General features: G+C 47.9%; 1 protein-coding gene across 5 annotated transcripts in view; it reads right to left on the bottom strand.

The window, feature by feature from the left end:
• Window positions 1-331: 331 nt before the first annotated feature.
• The window catches only part of IGF2BP2 (insulin like growth factor 2 mRNA binding protein 2), a 157,311-nt gene continuing 133,133 nt past the window's right edge, over window positions 332-24,509 (bottom strand). For 2 of the 5 annotated variants that reach the window (XM_021692337.2, XM_021692339.2), the window contains 6 exons: window positions 22,056-22,184; window positions 9,946-10,062; window positions 6,549-6,623; window positions 4,842-4,973; window positions 2,992-3,105; window positions 507-1,656 (listed from right to left, as the gene is read on the bottom strand). In XM_021692337.2, the coding sequence (XP_021548012.1) occupies window positions 1,564-1,656; window positions 2,992-3,105; window positions 4,842-4,973; window positions 6,549-6,623; window positions 9,946-10,062; window positions 22,056-22,184 (660 nt within the window). In that variant the 3' untranslated portion in view covers window positions 507-1,563. Of the gene's footprint in view, window positions 1,657-2,991; window positions 3,106-4,841; window positions 4,974-6,548; window positions 6,624-9,945; window positions 10,063-10,957; window positions 11,027-22,055; window positions 22,185-24,509 lie in introns of all 5 variants that reach the window. The other 3 variants (XM_021692335.1, XM_021692336.2, XM_021692338.2) reach the window with 3 other exon arrangements.

Genomic DNA, 24,509 nt, shown 5'->3' with positions numbered 1-24,509 from the left:
TTTGTCATCTTTTTTTTTTTTTTAAATAAACATTTTCAAGGTTTGTCCAAAAGAAGGCCATACAGGTTCTTGGCTAGCGGAAGACAATTCAGAACAGCTGTTGCACACTTGGACTGTCACCTTCTCCAGGCTGGCAGTTGATATTTTTTTCCAACTCATTTTTATTAAAAAAATAAAAAAATGCTCCAACTATCAGTTTTACAAAATCTCTAAGGGAAACACAAGAGCAAGGTGCTGAGGTAAAAAACACCTGAGGTAGCTTTTTTTGTGTGTTTTTCTCGTTTAAAAAAATCTGTAAATTTAACGCCCTGGGCCAACGACCTCGTGTAAATTGCTATTTTCCTCCACATTTTTTTTTTTTTAAAAGAAAGAAATCATTTCGCTGAATATGGATGGCTTATACACCAAAATGTAAAAAGACAAAATACATTCTTTCTTTGTGGAATTTTTCTTTGTTTGGTTGGTTGGTTTGATGGGTTCCTGTTTTCTTCTTCCAAAATGCTAGGACAAGTACCATTGACTCTTGTTCTTTTGAGTAACCAAGTGTAAGTTGAGGCTGGTTTGTGTGTTTCGCTTTTGTTCCTTTTGTGTGATGTGATACTCAGAGCACTGCTTTGCCTGGGGGGTGCGTAGATACTGGGAATTGAGACAGAGGGATGAGGGAATTAAAAAGAATGGGGATGGAGAAGGAGGGGAGGGAGAGAAGGTAGGGGAGAGATAAACAGAGAGAGACAGAGAATTATATAGCAGTATGCAAAAAACCAGTTTAAAACCTGTGAAGCAAAGAGAAATGGGTGTGTGAGCTAGACAGGGATGAAGAGAGACAGAGTTTCCTCTTCAGAGAGACGGTATCCCTTCTGTTGACATACACAGGTGATCCAGAACTGCTGTGAGTGTCCTTTCGAGATTTCCCTCGGGTGAATTTTGTGTGGGTGGTCTCGAAGCTCCTTTACTAAACCATTAGACCTCCCAAAGAACGACTTTATTCTTTAAAGTCTAGAAAAGCCTGCTTTCTCTTTAAAAAGAAAAAAAAAATTAATAATTGATTAAAACTTGGAGTTAGTTGAGTTATTTGATATATTATTTCTAAAATATATTAACGCTGCAGGCACCCTGTGTAACCCACAGGCCACATATCTTAAACATCTTTTCCCTTCTAATATGTACACACATGTACAGAGACAATTTCCACAAAAAGAAATGGGTGTGAATTTTGCTTTGCTTTGAACATGTTCACCTATGTTAGTTCAACTAAAAGGGATAGCGTGGTGGGAGTTAAGGAGAGATCCGAGTGGATGGTGCAGTGGATGGCTGGGAAGCCTGCAGAGGCCCTGGGGGAGGCAGGAGGCCGGGCAGGGCCCCCGGGCTGACCTCCTCCCCCCCTCCCTCCTGGCCCCTGGGATTCTCAGGGCCTCTGCAGAGTCCCCGGCGCCTCCGCAGACTTCTCATTCCTCAGGATGGTCTTTGGTTTGCTCCCGAGCTGGCTGGCTGTGTTTGGTCTCATTCTGTCAGGTGTTGGAAGGGCTACATTCATCCGTTGTTTTGCTGGTGCCTGTGGGAGCCTCACTTGCCGCGCTGTGAGGCGACTCCCTGAGGGTATTTCTGCTCCTGCTGCTTCACCTGTTGTACAATTTCCCTGATCTTGCGCTGTGCAGTCTGCAGCAAGGGAGAGGAGGGGACAGGGGAGAAAAAGGAACCCGGTTCTGAGGACAAGCAGTGGGGGTGGGAGGCTGGGGCTGGGACTTGGGGAAAGGAAGTGGGATGCTCAGAAAAGTGTCATCTACCTGCTGAGGCCCTCACTCTGGGGGCTGGGGGCGGGGGGGGGTGTACTTTCCTGCCTAAAGTTCAGGGTTCCCCCAGCCCTTCCCTAAGGCCGCTGGGTGCAGCAGGATAAGGAGGTGGGACCCCAGAAGCTTCCAGGTACTTGTTAAGAGAGGCCAGGAAGCAGAGGCAGGGAACCAGTGCCGAGGGGGCCTCGTGGAGGTCAGACAGCACTCCCCCTCCCATTACACACACTGTGGCTTTCAGGGCTGCCCCACCCGCCTTTCTGGAGCCCCCGGGAAGAACATGAGTGCGATGCCAGGAAAGACGAACAGGAAATGCGATGGGGAGGAAGTGAGGGACTGGCCCAGACCCTCTACCCTGTACGACTAGAGAACACATGTGAGCCCAAGCCCGCCCCCCGCTCACTGGTGCTCCAGTACAGCTGGCAGGGACTGCACCCCTGTAGGCAGGCAGGGCACTGGCAGAGCTGGAACGCAGGAGCTCTGCCTGCAGGGAGGGGCAGAGGCACCGCTCCGGCAGAGCAGGCCGACCGCTCAGACAAAGCTTCCCTGTACGCTTAGCCGGCCCTCCTGGTTTGGGGCAAGGACCGGGACTGCTCTATCCCCAAACCCAACACACGAAGAGCATCGAAAAGAATCAGGCCGCATGATGCGGAGTCACTGGTCCTTCCGAATTAAAGATAGGAGGTCCTGGGCCCTGACGGGGGAAGTCATGGTGAGGTGAGAAGGACGGCAGAGAAACGGAGGTCTCCTGCAATGAGCAGTTTCTCCCGCAATGAGCAGGTTCAGCCCTTCACAGTGAGATTCTCAGAGCCTGACCGGGGGGACCCCGAGGGTGGGTCCTTGCCTGGTATGTGGTTCCCAGCAGGGAAAGGCTGTGACCGAGGCGTGCGTAGGTGGCAAAGAAAGGGGGGACCTTATGCTCTAGCATTGCAGGGGGCTGGAGATGTGCTTGGCTTGACTTCAAAGTGCTAGGTTCTTCCTTGAGCTCCTCTAGCACACCTGGGGAGAGCTGTGAGGAGATGGTGTGGAGCAATTTCCCCTGCCCTGCAGGCAGTCCCTGAAGAGCCAGGGGGAGGTTCCATCTGTGTGTGGGGGTTCGGGGGTGGGGCGTGTGTAGGGCCCATGGCCACCGGACAGGCCACCAGTAGCTTAGAGAAGTGAAAACTGGCTGGCCAGAGAGACCAGACCCTCACAGCACAGATACCTGGCTAGCAAAGAAATGCCCGATAATTCTGACGATCACTTCCTCATTTTCATCTGGTGTTTGGTCACGAGGCACGATGACTTCTGCACTGGTTAAGTTCTGCAGTTCATTCACCTGGGCAGGGAGAAAGTGGGTTCAGGAGGAAGTGGGAGAGGGGAGTGCTGGAGGGCAAGGTGGCTGGAGGCTCTTCTTCTTTCCTTTAGCCTAGGACGCGTCCGGGGGCTTCCCAGCCTCTGGTCGCACGGGGCCATGTTTGAGCCCTGGAGACTCACTGGGTGGCTCAAGGAGGGTCCAGTCCCCAACTCCCTGGAGCTCCTTCTGGGGCTGAATTCTTACTCTGGAATTCCCTTCAATGCGGTTCCTGCCCATGCTCGCAGTGACCCATGCTCTCTCGTCATTCAGGAAGGCAGATCCCTCCTGGGTGCCAGCCGTGAGCCAACACCACCTCTCAGTCTCTCAGACTCACCAAAGCAAACTTTCCTTCCTAATCAGGCATTGCTCTGGGCCCCGCTCTTCATGTTCATCCCTGCCTCCAAGTCCTCCTTCCCCTCCTTCTACCTTCGGATCATTACCTTTTCTCCCTGCCGTTCCAGTTCCATACCAGCCCCCCTCTGGGAAGCCTCCAGCCAGTGCTGCTCCCCCCTCACCTGCGGCCCACTTCCTACTCTCCCCAGCCTCAACAAGCCTACACTACGCAGGGGCTCAGCCCAGGCCCTGGCCTCCGGGGTGCTAATAAACACACGGGTGGGAGCGCCAAGTGCTCAGCGGACAGCTGACAGCTCGGGGTGGGGGGGTGGGTGGTGGTGCACAGAATTCAGTGACTGGTTCCCAAATGACCAAACAGGGGATCCAAGGGCTCAGGATGAGACTCCCCCGTGGGCCATTAGCGCTCCTGCCTACCGCCTTTTGGCTTGTCTAGAGCCGGTGTGTGTGTGCCCTCGGGTGCTGATCACGTTCCTGGATATGGAGAATAATCTGCAAGCCATTGACTTTATTCTTTTGTTTGAAGGTGACTCACTATATGCAGAACTTGGCTTTGAGTGCTTAGTAAGAGTTTCTGTGTAAAGAAAACAGGTACGTGCACACGCGCGCGCGCGCGCGCACGCACACACACACACACACACACGACTCCAGAGAGCCCCCAACACGGCCAGTCTGCTAGTGTTCACAGGCACTACTGGAACTTTTCAGGGGTCATATCCCCGCCACGGGGGGAAGTCATGTTCTAGAACACACCTGCGTCTGACGGACTATCTGCTCATTCCCACAAGCTTCACAGTTAATTCTCTGGCACTTTTCAAATTCCTTTGTGTTGCTGCCCCCTTCAGGTTGAAGACCTTGATTATTATTTTTTTTTAAGTATTTCCTTCTCACCTACCACCCGATGGCTAAACTAGCTCCCCCGTAACAGATGGGCAGGTTTGGGAAATAGCCAGGAGACAGAATCTGCAGGAGGGAGAGTTTGAAAAGTCAGAGGCGAGTGTAGGATGGCCCCTGCCTGCCTGTGAGCGGGACTTTAGAGAAGATGGACAGTCGGCCAAGTGGGGATCCTCGGGACGGGATTCTGTTCCCTAGGATTTTCCTGCTGCTATGTGTGGGCTTGCGGGGGGCAGGAGGCAGCCTCCCGGTCTATAGGGAGTCGGGGTCTTCATTTTCCAGCATGTAGCTGAGATGCCGGATTTCCGGGTGCAGAACCCTGGTGTTTTTGGTGGCCTGGCTCAGCACCCTGGACTGGGGGCCCTCAGCCTCTGAGTGATGTCCTTGAAGAGCCAACAGAGGTCTGAGGGAAATCAGGGGAGGCCGGCACAGGGAGTCAGCCAGGAGATGAAGCCAGCTCGGGGCGCACTCACGGTTTTGCCGCCCTTGCCAATCACCCGGCCAGCCGTAGAAGAGGGCACTCTGATGTGGGCTTCCAGCTTCACCTCTTCTTTGGGGTTAAAGAAGTTTTCTTCTTTCAGTTTCCCAAAGATCCGCCCCTGGGCCTGAGAGAGCAAGGCGTGACGGGTGACTCTCGGCTGCCAGGCGGCCCACTCCACGGTGCTGCTGCCAGAACTGGCCAGCCCAGGCCCGGGGCACCCCCAGCCCCCAGTTCCCCGGGGCCTGCTGCCCTCCTCCAGAGACCTGGCGGGGCACTGCGCCGGCCGCCGCTACGAAGCTCTTGGTGTGGGGGGTGTGGGCTCGGGGCTGGTGGCGACGGGGTCTGATCTTCATCGCCCTAGCCCCCACGAACGGGCTGAATGAACTGGTGCTGGGCATTCTTCACTTCCTCCCCCCACAGTAAGTTTAGACCTCAGGTCACTGAAGGCTGGAGGCGAGGTAGGTGGTGACGGGGCTGCTTGCTGATGTCTTAACTCCAGAGCCAGCGCAGCTGGGAGGTTATGGTTGGTTGGTTGGTTTTTTTAAAGGCTTTAAAAATTGAGATAGACTTATATAACCTAAAATTCATCATTTTAAAGTGTACACTCCAGGAGTTTTTGGTGTATTCACAATGTTAGGCAACCACCCCCACTTCCCAGGACACTTCCCCCCCAGTCCCCCAAAGAAAAACCCCACACTAGCGGGCAGCCCCAATTGCTCCTGGCCCCCCGGCAGCCGCCATCCTCCTGTCTCTATGGATTTGCCTTTTCCGGACATTTCAGATAAAGGGACTCATGTAACACGTGGCCTTCTGTTTCTGTCTTCTTTCACTTCATGCAGTGTTTTCTAGGTTCATCCACACCACAGCATGCATCAGAATTTTGCTTTTTATGGCTAACGTCCTACGGAGTGGATATACCATGTTTTGTTTATCCACTCATGAGTCGAAGGGTTACTGTTCTTAAATATTTCCACGTGTTAATGTTTCTTCTCAGATCTTAAATATTTTTAATGATGAGGACTATACTTTTAGAAATATGCTTCTGGGGGCGCCTGGGTGGCTCAGTTGGTTAAGCCACTGCCTTCGGCTCAGGTCATGATCCTGGAGTCCTGGGATCGAGTCCTGCATCGGGCTCCCTGCTCAGCGGGGAGCCTGCTTCTCCCTCTGACCCTCCCCCCTCTCATGCTCTCTCTATCTCATTCTCTCTCTCAAGTGAATAAATAAAATCTTTAAAAAAAAAAAAAGAAATATGCTTCTGACTTTCAGAAAACTCAATTTATAATTTTCCTAGGGGAGAAAAAAGGGCAAAGACAAAATGCACCTCACCAAACTCCTGCTACGTGCCCTTACACCCCACGGTTATGCCCCCAGAGCCGGAAGAGTGTGACTCAACGAGTCTGAGACACCTGTCCTCAAAGCCACGGCTCAGGGGTCAGAGATAGCCCAGAGGGGGTGCCATTTGAACTGGGTACCCACAGACTATCTACTTTTCCATAAAAGAGAAAGGAAGGAGGGCTCCAAGCAGAGGGAACAGCCCAGAGGTAGGCAAGACAGGGTAAGTCTGAGACGAGTAAGCAGCTGCAAGAAGGGCAGTGGAGGCCGGGCCTCCCAAGGAGAGTCTTGAACATGCCTCTGAAGTGGCTGCTGCCTGCTTAGGGCCCTCAGCTACTGCAGGGCTGAGGTGACCCTTGGCACTGACCTTGAACTGGGCTTCAGGTGGGCCGGTGATGATGACCATTCTTTCGCTGACGTCTGGGCCTTCCGCCGGGGCAATCTGCAGTTGACAAGAGGAAAATGCTGCTGCTGGGCCGTGCTCCCCAGGCCCCTCCCTTGTCTGGGTGTGTGGCGCACACACATTAGCAAGGGATTATAGGGCTTCTGCCTTTGCACCTGATGCTTCCACTCTGGCTACCGAGCACCGAGCCTCCTTTACAGAGCCAAGGGAGTCGAGTTCTAGGAGGAAGAGGGAGGTGTGGGCTCCGCCACCTCACCCGGGCCCCAGAGGGAAGGAAGAGCTAGTTCACAGAGGCGCTGCTGTGGAGCCAGCTTGCAGGAGAGCTGCCCCAGTTCTAACGCTCAGCTCAGAGGTAGTCAGCTACAGGTGACAGTTGAGCTAGAGTGGGCGGGGGCTCAGACCAGTTCATCCATGGCTCGGGAACTGAGTGTGACAGCTCCAGAGCAGGGGTGAGGACACCCTGGTCCCAGTGTCTGTTCTGCAAATCCCTCCCCTCCCCAGACTCTCTTTCCTCATCTGTGAAATTGGGAGGTGAACCCTGGCAAGCTCAATTCCGCCTTTTGCTCTCACCATTTGTGAGTCTGAGTTCTCTTGTAACACGACTCAAATGACGGACCAGGCAAGCACTTTTTGTTAGATCCCCATTACAAGTTCTTCTCTGCATAGCTTGCCTTATTCCAAAAACCATTAAGGTAGCTTTGAAAAGAAATACAGTGTAGCAAAACTAAAGTTAAAGTTATATGAGTGAAAAGTACACCAGACATTGAGAAATGAGCTGGGTGTGAGGTCAGTACACAAATGCATCTCATAAGGTCCTATACACCTGCCTCAGATGGGCCGCAGACTCAGTTTTAAGCTTACGAAGAGAGCAAAGTCAAAAAAAGAAACCTCATTTACAGGGTCACAGTGTTCCTAAAGCCAAAAAAAAAAGCCAGGGTTCAGGAGAGGTCCTGTCCGAGACTGAGCCTGGAGAAGGAGATGTTCACAGTGGATGTCATTCACCACTAGCTGCTGTGTCTCAGACATGGGCTCCCCAGGAAGCCCCCCACCTCCACCTCCGCCTCCGTCCGTGGCCGAGGCCAGGCTGCATCCGTGAGCCTCCGGCTGCTGTGTGGCTGCCGCAGCTCTATCGTGCTCTGGTGTGGCCAAGGTGTGCTCTGACCTGCGCCTGCCCTGGGATCAGAGCATCTTCGGTGAGGGCTCGGGCTCTGACCCTCTGTGGCATGAGGACGGACGTGAGGTACAGGTCTCCAAGGCCTGAGCTCCTCGGGAGGACTTCACAGCCTGTCGGCCTCCACCTGTGCAGGGCAGCAGCCTCTGCCGAGAAGCCCGATCATGTGTCCCTGGGGGCTGGGGCCTGCCGGCAGGCCCCCCAAACACTGGCCCTCGGGACCATTGGCGGGAACACCTGCCTCTACTTCTCCATCCACAGCTGGTGTTAAGCCCAGTCCTTATCTCGCAGAGTGAACGAGAGAGACTGGAGCATGGCCCTGCGGGTCCTGGCTCTCACCCGCCCAGATCGGGGAGGGCTGCGAGGCCAATTCACGCTTGGCGCTGACCAAATCCGCTCCGCCGCCACTGTCTGCCTCCCAGCGACTCCCGGCTGCCTGGCTCACGTTGCAAAGCAAACGGCCCATCTCTCCACTGTCTGATGCTGCCGCCCAGACCCGAAGTCTCAGAGCTACTAGTGAGCTCCTGCCGTTCTGGAATGACTCTCCACCGGCAAACTGCCATGACAGCACCAGGAAGGAGGACCCGTCTTATGACTGAAGTAAAGGGGACCCAGAGGTGAGATGCCAGGGTGAGCAGGGCCTGAAGCAAGGCTCAGGAGTTGTGTGTGCATTCTGCAGCCGGTTGCCCAGACGCTCTGTAGGGCAGGCGAGTGGCGGAAGCCCAGCTCCCAAGCATCTCAGGGTGCACGTCCCCGGCCTCACCTCTGCCCACCCCCCTTGCCAGCACTCAGCTCCCACACAGTAGTGTACCGCTCTCTCCCCGCCCTGGCAGCACCCAGCGTGCCTCCAGCTGTGGCCCCCGAAGACTGGCAATGTAGGAACGGAGGGTTCTTGAGAGGGAGACTACCCGTTTTGCTTTAGAGAAAATGCGTTCGGAGTCCTGTTGAAACTAACAAAAAACCCTAACTTTTAAAAGTAGGAAATTTCTCCCACAAAGACTCGGCCTCCCTGGTTTTCTCTCCTTCGCTACTGTGGAGAGAGGCAGGGGCCGGGGAAGGAGAAGCACGTTGCTGGTGCAGCATCAAGGACGACCATGGCCTGTCCCGCCATGGCCATCCGTCCGTGGGCTGGGGTCCCGCCACGGCAACACGCCTGCCCCCCCCGGGTGCTGCGCTGCGGGCCACCCGCACCTCAGGGCTCGCACCCGGTCTCCGCGCTTTGCAGGTACCAGACGGGAAGTGCTTTACCTACATCAAACTCGTCGGCGGTCTCACTGCAGTCCTTTACTCCGAGCATTTTGTTTTTGCCTTTTCTCCAGCACACTTGCTGTGGGAGACATTCCAGTTCTTCTTGAGGAGAAAGTGCAAGCATTCTTTCTCTCCAAGTCATGAGACTTCTCGTTCGGAATTCCGAGTTGTCCCATGGTAGCAAATTACTTTACGTAACAACGGGAACTCTGTTTTCGAAAGTGTTTCATGAGGCTTGGGACGTGCTCAGCATTCTGCCTGTGAGTCAGAGCCGATAGCTGGGCTTGGAGCAGGACCAGGGTTGAAGAGTCCTTCCCTTTCAGCCCCTGGGACGCTTCTTCACAGGGCGCTCGAGGGGGCAGGATGTGGGCACGGCACTGCCCCCGCCAGGCCGGCTCTCGTGACCCTTCCCAGAAATCCAAGGGCCTTCCTGCCTGAGCCGCTGCGTTGGGTCCCAGGGCTGCCTATCGGGCTGTGTCCCCCAGCTCCCGTTATCTACAGCATTAGCACCTTCCAAAGAGTGTTTCCTGCAAACTTTCCTTGAGGGTCAAGGGTCTGTGCAGCACAGACTAATTAAAGCGTCAAAGCTCTGATAAGGGCCAAGTGTAAATGACGCTCTGCTGGTGTCCGCCCCCCGGGCTCAGGAAAGCCCTCAGCCTGTCTTTGCTTTATGTTCTTGACAAGAGGGCTGTGTTAGCCCAAAGAGGACCAGGTTGGCTTAGGTGTTGCTAATAGTTTTTCTAATTCAATTATCAGTTTAACAAGAAAGTAATGGGAGAGGTAAAGAGGAGAGCCGATGGGATTAATCCTGGAGGCAAATCTGCCAGACCCTGTGGGCCCCTGTCCCTGGCATCGACGTTGGCCAGGAGCAGCAGAAGCAACAGGGGACACGGGGTGGGGGGCTGGTGATGGAAGAGGGCGGCCGTCGGAGAGCAGCTTTACCTTGATGGAGGCCCCAGCGAATCTGGCCAGCTGTTTGATGTGTGCCCCCTTCTTCCCGATGATGGCACCTACAGCCTGGGTTGGGATGAAGAGATTCACAATCTCCTGCTCTGGATACTGGAAGGGCAACACAAGACAAGACGTCATTCCCACTGTGGTGGCTCCTGTAGGCACTCAGCAGCTACGGAGCATCTACCACAAGCCATGTGCTGTGAAGGCCAAAATGGCACATGGGATTCTCCTGTGGTCTAGGGCTCTGTAGGTGTGAAGCCTGAGGGATGAACCTGAACACAGTGCACCTGAAGGATAATCAAAATGGAAAGTCCTCTTGAGCAGCTCGGAGTCGGCTGGATACAGAAAGCTGTCTGTTCACAGGTTTTTTGTCACATACAAATGTGATGTGTACTGCTCCTGTGTCTTTATCCAAGAAATCAAGACCGTTATTAAATATAGCTGGCCTGAGGATGGGGCCTGAGGCCCTTTGTTAGGAGGAATGGGAAGCCGCTCAGCACCCGGGAGCCACAGACAGTATTTTCATCAGTGACATCGTGTTCAAAAGAAGATGACAAGGAAACCTGCCCTGACCAGGCCACCTGGTGACAGCCCAGAGAGACATGGGCCAGGCCACCAGGGGTCCTCGTGAACGACATGACCCCCTTTGTTAAGCCCTTGTTCACAGACCTTTGGAAACAGTTCTTTAGCTCAACACGGCCTCCTGATCTGACCTCCTGATCATTCACATGTGCCAGTCTCCTGCCACCTATGGATTTGTGAGCCTCAGCAGGGCTGCTGAACAGGACAGCACCAGCACTGTGAAGGACCTTTAGGGAGCCTGGATGCTGGGGTAGTTTGGTGTGCTCATGCCCCGTGATGCGTCACTCCTAGGCTGACGGGGAAGCACGGGACCCAGCACTCACACTGGGAACATTCGCGGGTCAGTCCGCCAAAGACTCTGTGGTGCCTGTCACAGGAGGACGGGTGGCAGATGGCGCTGACCTGAGGGGACACTTACGGAGTGGTGATGCGGGAACGGGCCGAACTGGTGAGGGGGGTACAAGCTGGAGAAGTATCCGGAGTGGGTCTGCAGCATGAAAGAAACAGTCGGTCAGTCAGTGGGTGCCCACAGGAACACGCCCCACACTCAGGGAGGCGAGATTCCCACACACGGCACAGGCTCCTTGCACCGTTACCTGGCCCCACTGTCATGTCTGCACCTGTCCCTTGGCGGCTCAGATCTCTGCTGCGCTCTTCCCACTGGAGCACTGAATGCCGGGCTGAGCTTATCAGGGCTCAGCTGCACCAAGCATTAGGCCCCTAGGAACTTGCCGCTGTGGGAGTGAGGGCGCACGCACACTCCTTTAACCTGCCCTCCCTCAGACAGGCAGGCCCCGTGGCTGCTACTTTCTGGGAAGCCATGGATTGGGGACTACAAGGTACAGAGACTGCAGGACATTATCTGGAGTTATGCATGACCAGCAAATGTGCTCCCGGGAAACTGGGTCCATGAGCTCCCTCAGAGAATTTCGGAAGGAATGACGAGATTGAGAATGGAGGAATTGAGAAAGAGGCTGGGAGAGGAGGGAAAGAAAATGAGTGAATAAACAGCGTGAATGTGCGTTGAGTGTGGGGGTAAGGGGGGGGGAACAGGAAGGTAAATGTGGACAGAAAACAACAGAGCTATTAGGAAAATAACATTTAGAAAAGTAGCTGCTTCTTACTAACTACCTACTGTGTACTAGGCACTGTGCTAGATCCTTTATTCACAGACTCTTACGAGCCGTGAGACAGGAAGAGTTCTGATTGCATATATTCATATGGGCAGGATACAGAATCAGCATGGTCCGGTTACTGGCGCCTCACATAAAGTCACATAAACGCAGGCATGCCTGTTACAGGAAGGGAGGTTACCATGAAGCCAACGCCTGAGGGCCCACCCTGCAGGATGACCTCCTAGGTTTCCGACACTGGTCAGACACGGATGAGACTTCGAGTCCGGGGCCTCGCTTTCATCTGAGGGCCCCGGAACAAATCTCATGGTGTTCTCTGTCTCCCAGATCTCCTGCTGCACTCTGAGCTCCAAATCACAACTTCGCCTTACGACTCACTAGGGACAAAATGAAACAGTCCCCCTTTCTGAGCCTGGAGAGTGGACTTCTGGCCTCGGGGAGGGGAGAGGAGGTGGGGACACGGGGGAGCTTCCCCCAGGGGTGCCCTAGCTGTCCACAGAGCTCTGCTTACGGAAGGGAACCCCTGCTGTAGTGAGAGCAAACCCTAGCTCTCACGCCTTGGAAAGGGGCTGCAGTGACACCTCACAGCCACAAGAGGGTGCTACGGGACCAGATTCTCCTGGCACTCCACATCTGACAGGAAGCGGGGTGAAGAAGTCTTTCTAGGGCCTGCTTCTTCCTTGAAGAGCAGTCCGCTCCAGACCCTTTGCGCAGGTCCCTGTCCTGAGCCATGGAGGATGAGGGGAGAATTCCTGTGGCTTTCTGCTCAAAGCTCTGCCTTGGGGAAAGGATTCTTCCCCTTCCTCTTGTAGGAGGCCTCAGAGCAGCCATGATTCTTTTGAATTGTTATTTGCCTTTTCTTCCCCAAATTCACATGAGACCAAGAGTAGACCAGGCACAGTGTGGCTCCAATCTGGGTTCAAATACTCCCAACATAAACACTGTATCAAATGTAGATCTACCACTCGGGTTAGGAGAGAGAATTAGCTGTAAAAGGGTAAAAAGGACGAATTCCCCACTCTCCTTTTATTCATGAGTTACTACAGGGGGGAAACTGTTGTGGGGAAAGAACCCTAAACTTGGCAGCCAGGAGCTCATTTCTAGTGGAGGTGCTGGCTTTGTGCACACAAGTTGGTTTTTGGAGTCAGAATAGTCACAAGACTGGAGTCTGAATCACCAGCTCTATACAAGTTGGAATAATTTATTCAACCACTCTGAGCCTCATCCACAAATGGACTAAAATAATATCACCTAGATCTTCTAGAAATTAGATCTTCTAATATTGTTGCAAGGGTTCCTTTGACCGTTCATTCACTCATGAAAAAGATATCTGAGCACCTGACCACCTGACCACCTATGAAGCACCGCTCTAGGTGCTGGGGACACAGCTGTTAAGACAGAAGGGTCGCTGCCACGACGGGACTGTCTACCGGGGACGCAGACAAGTGTTGTGAAAGAAGCGAACAGGACAATGTGCGGAAGGGAAGCAGTGGAGATGATGGGTGGGAGGGCAACCTTGGGAGGGTCCAGGAAGACCCCTGCAGGAGGTGATCTCTGAGCTGGGACCCATGGAGAGCACAGCACCCTAGGCAAGGCACTGGGGAGGGAACATTCTAAGCAAGGCTCTTAGAGGTGTTGAGCTAGAAAAGGTTGGCCTTTTGAAAAACAGAAAAGAGACCAGTACGGTGAAAGCAAGTAAGAGAGTACAGCTGCAAACAATGGGGAGGTCTTGCACGCCTTGGTTCTGATGTGGATTAGACCCTAAGTACAATGGATGCCCCCGAAGGATGTTATGTGGCATTCAGGGAGGTCACAGGAATGAAGAATCTATCGTTGGCTACTGTATGGATTGAATGAGGAGTGTTAAGTGAGCACTGTTTATAATGAAATGTACGGCTTAGAGCACACACTCTATTTCCCATCCTCCCAAGCTTAAATGGAGTCTAAGTCTCAAATGGAAGAAGGCTTTCAAAACAGACTTTGTCACAATGATCAGAGAAATTACCCGCTGATGACTTGAATACATGTTCTCTTTACCGGGAAAGCAGGTTGTAGCCATCTGATAAACCAAGGGCCCAGGGAGTGTGGAGGCTAATATGGAACCCCACCCCCAACTTAGAAGTTGGCCTCACTGTGCCAGTTTGAGAATTCTGTTATTTTACAAAGGAGAAGCGACTTTATTTTTGAGTATCTGAGAGGCATCATGACACTTGGGAGGGGGTGAAGGATGTCCTAGTAAAGGTGGCCCCCACCCCCTGCCAACAGTGGCAGCAAGGGGGTGTGTGGTCATTATTACCCACTGGTTCATGTTACATTCTCAGTTTGAGGGAAACTGGTATCTGCTTTTCCTCTCTGCTTAACTGTTCTGGGGTGTGAGTAGAGTAGAGGAGTATATATCAAATGCATTTGTAAAAATTAAAAAGGGAATTATAGTTGGACTGGCTTTTCCAGGAAGAACTGCAGTGTCCTTCGTTCCAAGCTGCTGTGTATGACCATCATCATGATGCCAGATTTAAGTAATACACTGAAGCCTGAAGAAATCAGGGGGTAGGAAGAGTGAGGGTAGGAAATGGGTAGTGGACAGGGCAGGGGGCAGGCATACAGATTATGTTCAAAAATACTGAAACAGCTTTAGTGTGAAGACAGACTGATGCCACATTGCAAAGACAGTGGATGCTCTCCTAGGAACCAGGGATGGGGCCATGGGCCTGGGAGGAGGGAGTGGACTTGGGCAGAGCTCTCCAAGATTCAGAAGGTTCACCACTCTACCCCAGCTTGTCAAAGGGCTTCCCCATAATGGCTGCTTATCCACCTCTGTGTTCTCATGGGACAACCTCAGGAACTGATGAAAACTAGAAACCGTTAAGCTAGTAAGAGGCAGAGCCAAGATCTGAGCACAGATCTGTGTCTGACTCTGCAGCCCAAGGTCTCAACCACTATGCCCAATGCTGCCCCCACCTAGAACATTGCGAATTCATAGGTTCCAGTGGGGCCCATGGCACATGTTATGGAAAAACTCCCCTAAAGATTCTAATATGCCTTCTGTTGAGTTTATTTAAATATATGAATAGACAATTAAAATTCATTAGACATATATAGAGAATTAACAACATGACAGAGGGGAGCAAAGCTGAGCAAGGCAAACAAATGACCCCAGTGAATTAATTCAGGAAAGAGGAAGAGCTTTTTAAAAAAAGTTTGATTTTTTTTTTTAAGATTTTATTTATTTGACAGAGAGGGACACAGCAAGAGAGGGAACACAAGCAGGGGGAGTGTGAGAGGGAGAAGCAGGCTTCCCGCTGAGCAGGGAGCCCCATGCAGGGCTCCATCCCAGGACCCTGGGATCATGACCTGAGCCAAAGGCAGACGCTTACCGACTGAGCCACCCAGGCGCCCCTGATTTTTTTTTCTTTTTTAAGATTTTACTTATTTATTTGACAGAGAGAAAGAGCGCACACATCGCAAAAGCACAAGCAGGGGAAGTGGAAGAGGGAGAAGCAGGCTCCCCGCTGAGCAGGGAGCCCAATGGGGGACTCAATCCCAAGACCCCCAGGACCATGACCTGAGCTGATGGCAGATGCTTAACCGACTGAGCCACCCAGGCGCCCTTTGATTTGATTTCTTAATTAGATTCAAGATGACAGTTCATTCACATGTAAGTAATTGCTATGAGAAAAAAACAAGGAGAGACCTAGATTGATCTTGGAAACATTCAACAGAGGCTGTATATAACAGCAGAAAAGACACGCCTGCAAAGCCCATCAGGGCATTGGAAGATTAACCCATGCAAAACAAAAAGAAGGAACCAGACATGAGAATAGAGATGTATGATCCATAAAGTGGGAGTTCCAGAAGGAGAAAATGAAGTGGAGGGAAGAGAAGTAAAACGAACATTAAGTACAGAAGCAAAAGATTTTCCTGAACCAAAGAAAAATCTGAAACTTGAGATCAAAGGGCTGAGATTCAGATTTCTGAATTCCGAGGGGGAAGGCAAAAATACTAAAAAAGGCAAATAACTTGTAGACAGAAGGAGGAAAAAAGTATCTACAAAATAAGGAGAATCAGGCTGGTTAGCACATGTACCTGAAAAACAAAATACTGAAAGTATTGTTTTCAGAGTTCTAAAAGCACTAGGACTCTAGAATCTCTAGACAGCCAGTTGAACTTTCATTCATGTGTGAGGGGAAAAGAAAGGCATTTTCAGATCTAGAAAGGTTTAGAAGTTATACTACTTGTGTACTATTCCTGAAAAAGATTGTTGAAGCAAGTATTCCTGACAGACTAACAAAAAAGCCCCAAATAACTCAAAAAATGAGAGCATGTGGAGAACAAGAAACCATCTGCAGTGAGCAAAGTAACCAGTTACAGTTTAGTTAATTCTAAACTATAGATTATGAGACTGCGTATTCATTAAGAAAGAAAGCTTAATAATTTGGAATAAAATTCCAGATACTTTCTAGAGTGAGCTGACCAAAACACACTAAACAAACTTGGTTACAATAAAGAATTTGACAAAACCATAATCACAGTGGGCGAAGAGCAAACTTCTCCCATCATGTAATAAATCATACAGATAAAAATAATTATATAGAGGATATGAGCCGCCAATGAGAAGCTTGCTTTTATAGCTATAAACACAACTCTGAGCCCATCAAAAAAAGGCACATCTTTCCAAACGCCCATGAATTCAAAAACTGATTATGCGTGAGTAAGGCCACAAAAATCAGAAATGTTCCGATAACACTGTCTGAGTACAAAGTACAGGAAACAATTGCAAGATAACAAAAAAGAAACCATTAACTACTTAGAAGTTTAAAATAGACAAAGCCCTAGCAAATTTGATTAAGCAAACAAAGAGGGGCCCCTGGCTGGCTCAGTCCGTAGAACATGAGACTCTGGATCTTGAGGTCCTGAGTTCAAGCCCCATGTTGGGGGTAGTGTTTACTTAAAAACAAAAACAAAACCAAAACAAAACTTAAAAAAGAAAAGAAAAAAAGAGAAAACACAAATATACGATGCTAGGAATTACAAGAGAGTAATACACAAGTTCAGGGATTTAAAAGGCCAATAGTCTGCTCTGTACAAGTTATGCCAACACATATGAAAATTAGATAAATACTTTTACAGGAAAATAAAAATCAACACAACTAAGTAAAAAACTTACAAGAAACTGAAGAGTTTACAAGTGAAACAAACAAAAGGTGGTAGGCCCAGATGTTTTACGGATAGCTTCAAGAAATAGAAAACACAAGAAATAGAAAACTTATCAAATCTTCAAGAATAGAAAACTTCTATATATTGTTAAATTTTCCCAAGCATATTAAAAGTTGGTCATCTTTCCAATTCATCCTTTGAGAAAAAAATAATCATGCTGTTAAAGAGAGTATAAAACTACAGTAATTAGTGTAGACAAAGAGATGAATGGAACAGAGTCAGGAAGACGACTAAGTGGGAATTTAGTGTATGACAATGCTAGAATTTCAAACTGAGTGATAAAATTGTACATCACTCAAAAAATGATTTTGGGAAATGTGGCCTATCCATTTGGAAAGAAAAGAAAGTTAGATCCTTTTGTCAAAGTATAAATCAAGATAAATTCCCTGTGGATTACAGATACAAATACAAATAACAATCCTCAAAAACCAATAAGAAAACATGGGAGAATATTTTTACAGTCCTGGATGGGAGATTTTTTCTTTAGCGTGACATCAAAGGACAGAATCCATACAAACATCACTGATTTAACTACCTTACTTCTTAAAATTTCTACATGAATTCTGGTGAAGGGATATCTGTGAGAATTTAAATTGCATATACCCTTTGATATAATAAGTCTAGTCTTAGAGAATTTACTTTCAGATATACTCACACATTTGTGCAAAGACTTATGAAGAATATTCATTTTGACACTATGTGTAGTATAGAAAATGTGGAAACAATACAAATGTCTAAAAATAGTGTGCTGGTTAGAAAAATTATAGTAAATTCATACAATGGAATACTACGTGGCCATTAAAGAGAATTAGGTCTAGCTATGAAAAAATGCCCATAACAAACAAAAAAACCCAAAACCAAAAACCTTGTAATTCTGTATGACATGATTACATATATAGTTTTGAAAGATTGTATATATGCTGAGAAAACATTTCTAAAAAGTGTAAACATAAAGGTGCTATGCTTATGGGGAATGGTTGTTGGGTAAACTTTGGGTAAGATAAGGCAGGCCAAGGGAAATGTTTACATTTTACTTCATACAACAATTTGTTCAAAGTATCTATTTTAAATTATTATGGCACAAGACACCATGAATAAGGCAAAGAGAAATGACAAGCTGGTAGAAAATATGGACAACATGACGAATAGATAATAGCCTTAATATGTAATCAGCTGTTACAAATCATTAACAAAAAGATGGAAAGTAAAAGTGATGACAACAGCAGCTATGTTTGCATAGAAATTATTATGTGCAGGTTTTAACTTATTTAATAACCCTTACAACAACCCCATGATATGTATATGATTACTACCCCCATCTTTTTTTTTTTTTTAAAGATTTTATTTATTTATTTGAGAGAGAGAATGAGATAGAGCATGAGAGGGGGGAAGGGTCAGGGGGAGAAGCAGACTCCCTGCTGAGCAGGGAGCCCGATGTGGGACTCGATCCCGGGACTCCAGGATCATGACCCGAGCCTAAGGCAGTCGCTCAACCAACTGAGCCACCCAGGTGCCCGATTACTACCCCCATCTTATAGACCAGCGACATCGTGATGCAAAGAGGTTAAGTCACCTGCCCAAGGTTAAAAATACACTGGTGGGAAGGAAAAGTAGTATATCCTCCATGTATCAAAATTTATATGTTAGGTATCAACATTTATATATTTTATAATTATATATTATGTATAAAATTTATACATTCTTAGGCTCAGAAATTCCATTTCAAGGAATTTATTCTGAAGAAATAACTGGATAAAAGAGCCAAGATGTATATACAAGGATTTTCACAGTAGAGTGAAAAATTTGAATACATATATATTAAATATATGTAACATATATATATATAAATTATATATACACACACCCATATACATGCAAACACTGGTTATTTCTATATTGAGAAAAACTTGCACTTTCTATATTTCTGTATTATTTGCTTCTTAAATACTATGCACATATTACTTTTATTAACCAGAAAATAATAAAAAAGTTTCCAAACATACACATATGCTTCCAAAATTTCAGAGGTCAGAGACCAATCTTGGCACATGTAAGCCAGCTACGAGGAGGTACAGAGACTTCCTGACCTTTGGATGCCAAGAGCGAAAGTACTAGTTCTGTGATACATAAAAGCAAAGAAATACCCTAGAGGTTCCAGGAAATCTGAAAGCCTACGTGACAGGAGAACAATATAAGTATTTAAAGCATGCCCACCACTCCCACCCTACCCTGTCCTTCTCAGACTCTGCAAGAGTGGCTTTGGGGGCCTGTCCTAGGTCCTGTGCAGGTAGGTAGTGATGGCCACCTTCATGCCCCGGCCTGCACTTTCACAGGAGAGCCATATTGTCGCAGACAGTTGGGGCAACTACGTGCTCTGGATTAGAACCTAATCTTGATCTATGGGATCAAGATCAGAAATACATGGCTTTTAGCTTTATAAAGAAAGTAAAATCTGGGATGCCTGGGTGGCGTCTGCGTTTGGCTCAGGTCATGATCCCAGGGTCCTGGGATCGAGTCCCATGTTGGGCTCCTTGCTCATTGGGGAGCCTGCTTCTCCCTCTGCCTGCACTCCCCCTGCTTGTGCTATCTCTCTGTCAAATAAATACACTTTAAAAATCTTAAAAAAAAAAAAAGTAAAATCTATTTGATGAAGAACAGGAACTATGTATTTTACTAAAATGGTTATCTTCCCATTGTAGTAAAAATCTCAGATGAAAGGAAGCTTTCCAACTGGCAAAACTTATTTTCAAGTTTAGAAAATATTCTGCTATCACACAATAGCCTCTCTCCTTGTTGCAGTACAGGGGTCTGTGAACTGTTTCTGTAAGGGGCCAAATACTTATTTTAGACTTTGCAGGTCACAGGGTTCCTATTGCACCTATTTGACTCTGCCATCACAGCAAAAAAGCAAACAGACAATATATAACCAAAGGTCATGGCTGTGTTCCAATAAATTTTTTTTTTTATTTGAAGATTTTATTTATTTATTCATGAGAGACAGAGAGAGAGAGAGAGGCAGAGGGAGAAGCAGGCTCTCTGCTGAACAGGGAGCCCGATGCAGGCCCATCTGAGCCACCCAGGCGCCCCCAATAAATTTTTTAAAAAAGATTTATTGAGGGACACCTGGTGGCTCAGCTGTTAAGCGTCTGCCTTTGGCTCAGGTCATGATCCCGGGATCCAGGGATCGAGCTCCGCGTCGGGCTCTCTGCTCAGCAGGGAGCCTGCTTCTCCCTCTCCCTCTGCCGCTCCCCACTGCTTGTGTGCACTCTCTCTCTGAAATAAATAAAATCTTAAAAAAAAAGATTTATTCATTTATTTTTTATAGAGATAGAGAGAGTGAGTTTGTGAGCAGGGGGAGGGACAGAGGGAGAGAATCTTCAAGCAGACTCCCTGCTGAGCGAGGAGCCCAACACAGGACTTGATCTCATGACCCTGCGATCATGACCTGAGCCAAAACCAAGAGTTGGATGCTTAACTAAGTGAGCCATCCAGGCACCCCCAATAAAATTTTATTTACAAAAGTAAGTGGTAGGTGAGTCTGGCCCCTGAGCTAAATCTCAAAATAGGGGTTTGCTGACCCCATGATCTCAGATTACTGATATTAGAAGTGGCCTGTTCTATCATACTTCTCCCCTGAGCATTTATATTTATCTCAACTTCAGTTCTGAGGTTATCTTCTTCTTCTTTTTTTTTTTAAGATTATTTATTTATTTATTTGAGAGAGAGAGAGAGAGAGAGAGCAGAGTGAGTGAGAGAGAACACGTGTTCGGGGGAGGGGCAGAGGGAGAAGCAGGCTTCCCGCCGAGCGGGGAGCCTGATGCGGGGACTCGATCCCAGGACCCCGGGATCATGACCCGAGCCGAAGGCAGACACTTAACTGACTGAGCCACCCAGGCGCCCCTCCGAGGTTATCTTCTGTAGGCAGTAGATACAGACTTTCTCCTAAGAAATGAGATGTGTCTCAACATCACTGAATGGACCAACCTTGGTCATTCTCAAATCTCACAGCAAAGACATGGGGATGTACACCTCTCAGGGTTGTTCTAGCTCCTTGGAGTAGCCACATGACTGTGATAGCTGCCACAGTCCCTCCTGTCACAGCCTAGCTCCCTCTAACCTGGCCCCCACCCCCACACGCATGGTCTAATATTGGGCCCTATCCTTTAGTTTAAGAGAAAATGGATATACCTCCAAAGAAATGGTATGAAGATTTAGAAATGACTCAGAAGATCTGTATATAAACAAGACTGCAGAATGTGTATATTCTTGTGACCAAAAACGTGGGTGCCAGTTCATGTCTATAAATTGCTGGCAGAAGAACACAGTGGCTTCACCCTGTCTCTCTACAGATAACTCAAAGAGCTACTAGGAGTTCTCACATTGCAATGCTTACACCAGAGACCACCTCTCAGAAGACAGGAGGGTTAGCTAACGCAGTGTTCATCAACCTAACTCTTCCCATTAAAAAGTATAAACATCGGAGGAAAGAAAGTTTGCTTAAACGATAAGCAATATGTATAGAAAAGAATGAGGAGTGAAAAAAAATAAGCTGTCAAGTATCCTGAACCCAAATTTGACAATGTATTGATCTATAATGCTTGTAAATGGAAGCAACAATTAGAAAACTCATAACATTCACATTTCCCTTTTTATTAATGATGACCCAAACAATAAATACTTATTGAGAACCTACTAAATGCCAGGCATTGTGCTAAGTGTTTAGAAACAAACACTGTGTATTATTTTCTTTTAAAAACTGCCTATTAATAAAATGATGCATTTGAGTTGTAGAAACAGGTAAGAAATATATATATTCGAGTTATCCAGGTACCCTATTAATAAATGAACAATACTCATGAAGATTCTTATTTGAGCTAACAAATCCTGTTTTATAATAAAGAGGCTTCTAGTTAGTGAATTTGCTACCACTGCAGTTTCTTTCCTAGATTTGATATATACTATGTTCAAGAGCATATATTTAGAGGATGGTTTAATAATATTTATCTGTCCATTAGGAAGAAGTCCTAAGAAATGTTGGATTTATCCTACAATCATTTATGATTATGGCCTCCAAATTAAAGCTTTAGCTGTGATTCAACATAGCAGAGTAATGCTGCTGCCTGGGGGTGCCCAGAGCATGAGCAAACCTCTGGATGCTGAGCTACTTACAGCGAAAGGGTGGTAAGGGGGAGCGGGGGGAGCTCCTCGGGGCCCTGCTGGTGGAGGCAGCACGGACAGTCCTGTTGAAAAGATGCCAAGTGCGCTGAGGTTCAACCCCGGGATCAGATTGGCTTGTTGCTGGGAACAGAAATGGAGAAAAAGATGAGGGGAGGAGACCAGAGAGGCCCAGCTTGCCTGGGTCAACCTCCATCTCTTGGCTGGTTAGCACCAGTGCCTCCTAATCAGCACTGCCCTGGCCTCATGGACCACCCTGCTGCTGGGGTGGGCTCTCCAAACCTCAAGCTGACCGTGGCACTCCTTCAAAGCTTCTCCGAGAGTGTCTACAGATCATAACACAGCCAACCAGGCTCCTTTGGGGGACCCAGGCCACCACACCCTCTCTTCCGCTCACCCCTCATCCCCACCCAGCCCATCCTGCTCCTCTCTCACTGCTGGGCTCCTGCACACATTATCCATCATGTAAGGAATGTGCTTCTCTTCCTCCTCACCTGGCTAAGTCCTGCTCTTCATGTGGATTTCACCTGAACTTAGATGTCCCCTCAGCCAGGAAACCTTCTCTCACCCTGAAGGTCTCTGCACCAGTGCCCTTTCTATGCGTCCCCACCAACATTCCTGTGTTTCCTTCAAATATTATTTCAAGTATCATCACAGAGTATTTGCATCGCCTGATTAGTTGCCTCTTCCCTTTTAGACCATAATTTCCTTGTGGACGGAGACTGTATTACTCAGTGTTGTGTGCTCAGTGCCTGGTACATAGTAAGTACTCAATAAATACTTGTGGAATGAGTATGTTTAAAACATACTGGGTTAATAGGTTTTTCCAACTCTATCCAGAGAAAGATCAGACCTTTCACTGGGATACCACACATGTAAACTCCATTCTTCAGGTTCAGGATGGTTCACAACTTTGAATTTTTCACCATTTGGTTGCCAGTGTTGTGATCTTCTCACCTGCTTGCTAATTTCCCATTTATACATGGGGATGCTCACCTAGGCTGTGGTGAGTTTGAACTGCCCAGCCCTTCAGAGGCAGAGGGATGTTGTCACCTGCGCTGTGTCCTCCCTGCTCCTACCTTTGTCTTCCTGAACACTAAGCAGCTCTCTAACATTTTCTGTTTTCTTATCTGTGACTAAGGCCACCCATTATCTTGCCTCCTCTTAGGATGTTTGGAATAGGAGAGCTGGGATCTTTAACCTTGACCTCATCTGATACCTAAGATACAGTAATTTTGTTATTCACCTATCAACACATGACTTCGGTGCAGACATGGATGAGTCTAAGTGGTATGCTTAAGTTGAGGTACTCTGGAACACCCAGACCCTTCTGTAACTTTTCTGGGTATTCACAGAAGAGATGTTTATTGTATGACGTCAAGAGCCCAAAAGAAGAAAATGAGATCATCTGAGAATATTTCCACAAATACACACAAACAGGGAGGTGACAATGCAATCTTGTCCTCATCATGTTCCATAGTTATCACGTGATGTGGGCTGCTATGGGGTACGGGGTGGGGATGGGGCAAGGTGGGGATAGTGTTCTGACCTGGGGAGGAGGGTCCTTAGAAAGAGCTACACTGACAGCACTGGGTTTAGCCTACAGAGCTCTTTGTCAACATTTACTCCTCTGTGAAATATTACCAAGTCTGGGATTTGCTTCAAAGTTCAAGGAGTGTGGGAAAGCAGACAAAAGTCCAGATGAAACAAAACAGGCCATGAGCTGATAACCATTCAGTCAGATTATAGGCATATGAGGACTTATTGTAGTATCACTTCCTCTTTTGTTTATGTTAGAAAATCATTGTAATAAAAAAATGAAAAAAAGTACTCCTCTGAGTGGAGCTTGGGGTTTGTTGATAGACAATTATTTTTAAGATTTCTGAATGTCAGACTGGTGTCTCCCCATTATAAAGTGAGAATTAGTTAGCAATAACAGAAAGGACATGCCCAAACCCGGACATCTGCTCGAAGCATCAGTGAGAGCCAAGGTGCTGGACAACATTTATTGGGTGATCCAGACATGCAGATCAGTAAGCAAGGGATGAAAAGCAGAGTTTAATTTTAAAGGATGTATTTTTACATTTAAAAAGTAACAGGACAATATAGAAAGTCTGTAAAGTAGAAAAAAAATCCCACTTTCCTAGTGTACCAGCTGTTTTTATTTTTGTATGCAGCCTTCCAGTCATTTTGCTCCATATTATTTTACATAACCGTAACCTGAGTTAAATACACTTCTATGTGCTCTTGTCTTAATTAACATTATATCATAAGCAATTCTTCATTTTAAAATCTTCAAAGTTATGATTTTAATAGTTTCACACCATTTTGTCCAGCGCATTTATCACAATCCACGAGGAGTTGGTTTCCTGCTTGTTTCAATGCTCTTGCCCCAAGAAGGCAGTAATAATTCTGCATATCTATTCTAAGGCACTTCCTCACTAGCTG

The sequence above is a fragment of the Neomonachus schauinslandi genome, chromosome 1 (assembly GCF_002201575.2).
Source record: "Neomonachus schauinslandi chromosome 1, ASM220157v2, whole genome shotgun sequence".
Taxonomy (NCBI): Eukaryota; Metazoa; Chordata; class Mammalia; order Carnivora; family Phocidae; genus Neomonachus; species Neomonachus schauinslandi.
Note: the sequence above shows the minus strand (reverse complement) of the source record. Positions and strands in the feature narration are given on the sequence as shown.